General features: G+C 35.5%; 1 protein-coding gene across 1 annotated transcript; it reads right to left on the bottom strand.

Annotated features, from left to right (window-relative positions):
- Window positions 1–599: 599 nt before the first annotated feature.
- LOC141588385 (uncharacterized) lies at window positions 600–1,289 on the bottom strand. Its single transcript, XM_074409830.1, has one exon. The coding sequence runs from the start codon at window positions 1,287–1,289 to the stop codon at window positions 600–602; it is 690 nt and encodes a 229-aa protein (XP_074265931.1).
- Between the last annotated feature and the right edge of the window lie 6,943 nt (window positions 1,290–8,232).

Raw genomic sequence — 8,232 nt, 5'->3', positions numbered from 1 at the left:
AGAATAACCTTCGCAATTTCTTTTTTGTCAGGATCGTATATGGTGCAATGGTTTTTCTCAAAAACAAGTGAGTAACCATTTTTAACCATTTGAGCAACACTGAGTAAATTTTCAGAAAGATCGGGAACAAGGAGGACATCATTTATGTACTTTGTTCCTCTTTTGGTTGTAACTGCAATCGTGCCTTTGCCTTTGGATTTCACAATGGCACCATTTCCCATCCGAACTGGAACATTCACCGATGTATCTAATTTGCAAAACATGTTTGAATTATTTGTCATATGGTTTGTACAACCACTATCGATTAGCCATTTTTCTTTGTGACTGGAAATCGATGCTTGGCGTGCATAGAATAAATAATCTTCTTCTTCAGTGCTACTTAAAAAATTTCCCTCCGGTTTTGACTCTCTTGCCTTTTGCCTGCAATGTTTTTCAAAATGTCCAAATCTTTTGCAATGGCGACATTGCGGTTTCCCTTTAAAATAACAATCTTTTTCGGCATGATTTGTCTTTCCACAAGTGCCACAAGAAGGATATTTTCCTCTTGATTGTGAAGCTTCAGTTTTATAAGAAGCACCTGGATTTGAAGCATTTTTCTTTCAACCGCCTTTGGAATTGAATGTCTTCAATTTATGTTTTGATGGGAAAGCATTTTCAGATGAAGTTTCTAATTTTTTAAACTTTTGGTCATAGGCGAGCAATGAGCCTGTTAACTCAGAAACACTGAGTTTTGATATATCTTTGGACTCTTCGATTACTGTTATAATTGTGTCAAACCTTTTCGTTAAGGTTCCTAAAATTTTCTGCACAATTCTTATATCAGTAATATCTTCTCCGTACATTTTCATCTGATTAACCACTTCCATGAGTCTTGAAGTGTAATCCTTGATGTCTTCATCATCTTTCATCTTCATATTCTCAAAATCCTTTCTTAAGGTATTGAGTCGAATGGTTCGTATTTTAATATCTCCTTGGAACTCTTGTTGGAGTGAATCCCAAGCTTCTTTTGCGGTTGTTGCTCGCATGATCCTAGGAAATATTACCTCTGTGACAGCATTTAAAATATAAGAGAGGGCTTTAGCGTCTTTTAATTCATTTTCATTGATTTTTTTTAATTGTGCTTCGGTGTACACAACGTCTTGTTTTTGTTGTTGTATACCACTCTCGACAATTTCCCAAAGTGCATTTGCTCTTAAAAAGAGTTTCATTTTTATGCACCAATAATCATAATTTTCTCCTCCAAACATAGGAGCTGTTGGTATTGAAATTGTATTTGATGCGGAAGCCATATTTTTATTTATTTTTGGCTCTTAAGATCCTTGTGGCTCTGATACCACTTGTTAGAAATGATAATTAGTTTTAAGGATATTGAATGAAGATGATTTATATTAATTGATTTATTTGTAAATTGATAATTTTAGCAATACATATGCGCGCTATTTATAGGTGATCATGCACCTTAAACGCTTGTAAACAATTACACAAGTAATGAATGAGATAAGTTTCTAAACTTATTATTCTACGGGTTCATCTACCTAATGCATGAACTTAGTAAATAAACATAAGTTTCAAGACTTAAATGTGGAGAAGTTTCACATTCTAACAGTTCTTCATTTTTCTCATCAAATGGGGGCGTACATTTATCAATAAACTCAAAAGCATTAGGGTCAGCCACATTTATCAATAATGAAAGGGCAACTTTAATGATAAGAATCCTTGATGATAAATATGCGTGGGGGACAACCTTCATGTATAGAGAACAAAGATATAAAGATGTGTATTTCTATAAGACCTGTTGCTGCTATTCAAAGTCCGGATGAAGCTGGGGGACGAAGACTAAGCCTAGGCATCCATTCGACCACAAATAAGAACGTCCCTTATTTGATTTTTTTTTTTTCAAGCAGGCAAGTGGATCAGAAGAAATGAGAGTAGTTTGAAGTATTTTTCGGTGCTGGCATTGTCAGACAACATTGTCAGTAGGAACCTAGGTAGAGAATGCAAGGCATTTAGATAGTCAGAGCTTTGGGTCATACTCATCGTATTCAAAAGACTGCTCCATTATATATGTGCATCGATCTGAGTCATTTCTTAATTTCTAAACATTTTTTATCCTTTAGCAACTGGGCAATGTAATTGCATAAATTTTGTTGTCTTAATCACTTAACAATGGAAGAGAGATGGTCAGAGATTTAGAGATGGGTGTTCAATGTACGTGAGGGAGATGCGGATTTTTATACATATTTGATGATGAATGTTTGTTGTAGGGATATGAAGATAAGTTTTCAGGGTGAGAGATGAAGATGAAGATTTGTTACAGTAAAATGATTTGGGGGGAAATCTGGTGAGGAAATTAATTTGGAGAAAAATAATTTAGGGTTGTTGATTGATTAAAGTGAAGATGTTGAGTGATGTTTTTGTTTCTCATTAGGATGAAAGAGTTCAAGAGAAAAGGTAATCGGTTTTACAAGTATCCCTTTTAAGAGATCAATTAAAGTTAAATGACATTAAAGATGAGATTTTTCCCAGTTAAATACTAGGATGAATTTAAAACTCCTATAAGTATAGGGAGCTTAGGTTGGATTATTCCTATGAAATAACCCTATTAAATACTCCCTCCAATTTCCTTTTATCTTCTCCTTTCTTTTGGGCACAAAAATTAAGAAATGGGAATAAAGAAGGAATAAAGTAGAATAAAGTATTGTAAGTTGTGAAGTTTATAGAGGAGAGAAAATAATAAATAATGAATAATGAATAAATAATAGATAAAGTAATGGGAGTTGATTTTTTAGGAGAGAGAAATTAATAAAAAATGAATGAAACTTGCCAAAAAAGGAAAGAGAGAAGATAATCAAACTTTTGTGAAAAAGGAAAGAGGGAAGATAACAGAAAATTGGAGGGAGTATGATAAAAACGCAATTTATGTTTGTTTTTTTAGGTGAAAATGTAAGTAATATTAGTTCCAACCAATGACAAAGCTAATAACATCATAAAGTTTGCGCAATAAAACAGATTAAAAATCGATCAGCAAAAAGAAAACACAATCAACTACCACCATTTAAAATTCGTCATTTACAAACACATGCATCACTGTCTTATACTCTCTCTTATCCAGCTCAAACACTACTACAGATACAGGCTATAACAACGGGTAAAAACCGTTGTAAAAACAAAAAGCGAACGTTGTTAAAGCGGCCGTTGTAGAAGGTATTTACAACGGTTTGGTTATTTAATGAAACCGTTGTCTAAAGTATTGACCACGGTTAAAAGCCGTTGTTGTTGGGTGTTCTCCGTTGTGGAAAGTGTTTCAAAAATTTGGAGGGAATAATATAACAACGGTTGTCGTATGTATAACCGTTGTTGTAACTTTCCCTCCAAAATTGTGAAGTCTTTTGACAACGGGTTTATGATACATACCCGTTGTTGCAATTGTTAGTAACAACGGTTCTTAGTTGAAGCAAACCGTTGTTGTAACTTTACCTTCAAAATGTGAAGACTTTTAACAACGGTTCTTCGTTTAAAACCTGTTGTTGAATATTATGCGCGGGTATTTGTGAAAGTCATTCACAACGGTGTTTTTTTTATTAACCGTTGTGAAAGGTATTCACAACGGTTTTTTTTTCGTAACCGTTTTTATTACGAACTCCTAATGTTTTGAAAAATTAAATTTGTTTCATGCCATTCAAAACCTTGCATATATCAAGAACACCATATATACCAAAGACAAGCATAAATCACAGCTGGGTTCATCAGAACTCAATAGATTCAATTCAACCACAACAGCAGCATCATATATATATATATATATATATATATATATATATATATATATATATATATATATATATATATATATATATATATATAATTACAAGGAGTTGAATTTACATGAACTAATCATTCCCTAACTTCAACAAAAAATTTACTAATAAGTTGATCTAAACTATGAGTATCATGCATTTCTATATTCTAAGACGTAGTTGCCCCACATGTCTCTTACCTCGTCTATATCTATACTTGAGTCGCTCAATCTGTTGTGACGGGTTGATTGCATCTTCGGAAAAAACAAAGAGAAGACATTATGGTATATATAGCAGCAAGCAAGACAACATTAGCAACATCATGGTATATATAGCAGCAAGCAAGACAACATTAGCTCTAATTTAAAAAAAGTAATAAACACATTATTAAATTACTAACCTTTTCTGGAATAATGAGATATCTTCGCCTAATAATCTCCAACATGAACCGACAAGCGTAGTATCCACATTGTATGCTATCTGGCTGGCGAGGGGCCTATTATTACATAAAAAAAAAACAGACGAGAGAAGGCTCACATCAGAATCTTGAACTTTAGGTATTGTATTAGTATTAAACACAGATTTTGCACTTAATGTTATTGTATTTGAGCACGTACCCCTGTTATCGTAATAAAATCAGGGCCAACATCAGAATCTTTCGTGGGTTGATCCTGCTCGTTTGCTCTTTTCTTCTCAAAGACCCTTTTTTTTAAAAATAAAAAAGGAGGCAGAAACTCATTTTTTTAGGGGCAAAAATGAGCTTTTTTCTATAAATAAAAATTGAAACTTAATGTTATTATAAATAAATCAGTATTATAAACTTACTTATTAATCAAGCGCTTAAAAGTCTCGCTTGGTTGATGATGTATAGAGTCCAACCAGAAAACTTTATTCCTTGTCGGCATGATGGCTGCTAGCACCCAATGAGTCCTACATCAAGAGACATCATCATTATTAACAAGTACATATATTAGTTATGAAAATGCAATTGTAGGGGGAAACGTAATATTAATTTGTTTATTACCCTTTTTCATTATAAGCGCCAAAAATCAGCTTCTTGGTTGTCGCCAATTGCTGAGCAATATAATCTACCCGTTCTTCGAACGAGAAATCCGGAATAAATAAAGATAAAACATAGGGGCACAGGAATCCGTATTGATCAGATGGAATATTCTTCTCGGGGATCACTCTCAATTTCAATATCCTACATTATTACGGTATTAATTCCGGTATTTAAAACACTATGTAGTAGTCAGAATATTAGACTATGAAATTATTTATTAAGAAACTTACTTCATCCAAACAAATACGTGTGCTATATCAACGGTCTAGGCCAGCCCATACGGCTAACATATCCCATGATAGATGTGCTTGGCGCTCAACCCCTAGAATATCCTCCTCGAGCGGAATAACTATCAATTGCTCGGTGGCTATGCGATGGCCAGCCTCCTCATGCAGTTTCCTTATCGTCATCGTTCTTACATATCCCATGTAATCCTTCCCTTTATATTGTGTGTCGTTTAAACTCCTAACTTTCAATGATGAGGTAGTAGTAGCGAGTAAGGCGGGGACTTAGGCTTATCGGTCTTTTTTGTCCCCTACACAAAATTACCATGCTTTTTATAAATACAGACAAAATATAAATAAAGGGAGCGAGGTTTTTAAAAAAATGGAGAAGTTAATTAAATACCTCATCAAGTTGTTGTCTCGACGAGGTCGTTGGCATGTCTGTGGACTTAGGCTTATCCGCCAAAGCCAGCTTTTTTGTTCCCTACAAAAAAAAAATAACATATAAATTTAACATATAAAAACATTCAACAATTAAAAATGTAACATATATATAAAGGTATTTCTTCTAACCCCAATCGCTTTCCATTTCGAGGCGGAGATATCTTCGCCAAGTAGATGTGAGTTTCAGGCCATTGGATGAAACTTCCAAGCGCATCTCCCGGAATGGTAATGTCGTCACTAACTGGGACAGCGGTTGCAAGTTTTCATGGCCTCGGTAAGACGTAGTTATCTCTACTTTGGTATGATTCGGCAAAAGTTTTTCGCCATGAACTACGATTTCGCCGGTGCGATTTGGTGTGCATTTCTACGAGACCCGCCAACACGCACATGTGGCTTTTCGGTTCTATTAGGGCCAGCAAGAATAACTGGCCTCTTGTTTACGGCTTGAAGAATATACACATACATTATTATATCTTTGCAAAAACACTTCAAGATTCAAAAGATTTTGCAAAAACGCTTTCTGTCTCGGGCCGATTTTTGCACAAACTTCAGCATTCATATAAATTTAACTAATTAAACACTTCATGCATACCTTTGAAAAACAGGAACCGACTTGAAGGGGATGTATGTTGTTTTCCATCAGCCGTCTTCTCAAGTTGCATCTCCTTTTCAGACCCATTATTTACCTAATAAAATTAACCAATGGCACCATGTCAGAAGTTATAGCATTAGAGTGGCGGTGAACACACCCCCGATCTTACCCGAAAAAAAAAAAAGAAAAGAAAAATAAGGAAGTATTAGGTACCTGATCGGCTTTAGTTGTTACAACTTGAAGCATTATTAGGTACCTGATCTTTCTGAATCTCGTTGGCCGATACTTCCTTCTCATGTATTGCCAAGGTAGTAGCGGCCTCTTGACCAATCTGTTGTACCTTATTATTACCCCTTTAGAAATGACATCCTCCATCATCTTCACTTCTTCTTCGGAAAGCTTACCTCCAAAGATTCAGCTTTAGTAGTACGGATGCCATTAATCAAGTCGCTTGCCAAGAATGTAATGTGTCAAAGCAATTTTTATCCCAACAATAACATGTGAATTGAACTTAAATGAAAATAATAGAATAAATGTTACCATGTCAGCCTTCTCAGACTTAGTCTTCCTTTTCTTCTTTATCTGGGCAGTTTTCCCATAATATTTCGTTACTCCAACCTGTAACGGAACGCCCCTCAAACGACCTGGATGTTCGGGTCGGCCGATCGCTCTAGCAAGAACGTCATTACGACCACTGGGAGTGAATTTCCCTTCTTCTACCTCTTTCAATACGTTGTCCTATAATATATTAAATAAACTTCAAATTATATTTGTGACTAAAATAATAAAGTTAGTAATGAACTCGTCTTAATAAAATAATGCTTACTATGTTGGCCAAAACTTCCTCATCATATTTGTCACGCGACGACCGGGATCCTTTAGGCGTGTGCCCTTCTTTATAAGTTACATGTCGATCCACCTCTTTCACTCCCTTTGCCACCTACACATTAACATGGTAACATTTATACACGTAAATGTGTATCAATGCAAGTCCAAGTGTGATTAAAAAAATAAAGTCTCACAGGGGAATAATGCATGCTACTTACGAGGTTCTCTTCTATGTTTCTGTAACCGCCTCGAGAACCATACCATTTCCCCTTCTTGCATAAAATGTTAGCACGATTTCTTCTGCTAACGGCCTTCAAATAATTATATAAAAGCGCAAGTAGATGAGATAATAAAAAGATTATATAAAGGACTCATTAATTAAAAAAATGATAGGTAAATCGTTAAAAGGCGAGGATATTTAACCTGAAACTTCTCGTAGTTCTCATCTTTTGAAAAGATCCCATTGTTCCGCTTGATGGTGGGACACTTGTTTTCCGGTGGGCTCTTACGCATCTCCCCGTTGCCTTGTCCACATACAACCAATCCCTAGCAACGTCACACCTCCGCCCTGTGGACATCCGCTGCCTTATGCATTAAATACGGATCATGTCTTTCATCGGGTATAATTAAGCCTTCCTTTACACGAGCCAAGTATAACTCCGCCAATTTTGGATTCAAATTTCTAAAATCATCTAAATGGATAGGCACAAACTGTCTTGTGCAAGTACCAATCCAACTGGAGAAAAACCCGCATTTGGACCAGTAGGGAAACCCATCTCACTCCATGTTATTTTGAACGGCTGTTTAGCGACTATAGCTGCAAGGACTTTCTGGCACTTCGTAGCACCCCTCTTATTATCACCAGGCTTATTATTCTTTTGACTTCTTTTACGTTTTTCACCCATGATAATCCTAAAACCCAAATATGAATGATATAGGAAATGAACAACTTAACAACGTACATGCAGAGTATTATCTAAAACCCTAAACCCTAATAGGAATGAAAATTTAAAACAACAGATTGAGCTTCTAAAATCCTAAACCCTAATAAGAGGAGTGAAGTAGATGATGCGGGATGATAAAGATAACAAAGAAGACGAAAAACAAACAGATGCATGAAAAAGAAACAAGATGATCGTCTTAAAACCCTAATGACGAAACACAAAATTAAAGTGAACATACCCGATGATGATGATGATAAAGAGAACGAGCAGGATGATAAGGGAAGGCAACGGAATCTGGGCGTCGGAAATTGGGCGACGGCCGGCAACGAGAATGTAGAAA

The sequence above is a fragment of the Silene latifolia genome, chromosome 6 (assembly GCF_048544455.1).
Source record: "Silene latifolia isolate original U9 population chromosome 6, ASM4854445v1, whole genome shotgun sequence".
NCBI classification, from domain to species: Eukaryota; Viridiplantae; Streptophyta; class Magnoliopsida; order Caryophyllales; family Caryophyllaceae; genus Silene; species Silene latifolia.
This window is presented reverse-complemented; position numbering and strand designations above follow the sequence as displayed.

Excerpts from the sequence above, each read along its gene's own strand:
- LOC141588385 (XM_074409830.1), bottom strand. The coding sequence starts at position 1,289 with ATGGCTTCCGCATCAAATACAATTTCAATACCAACAGCTCCTATGTTT.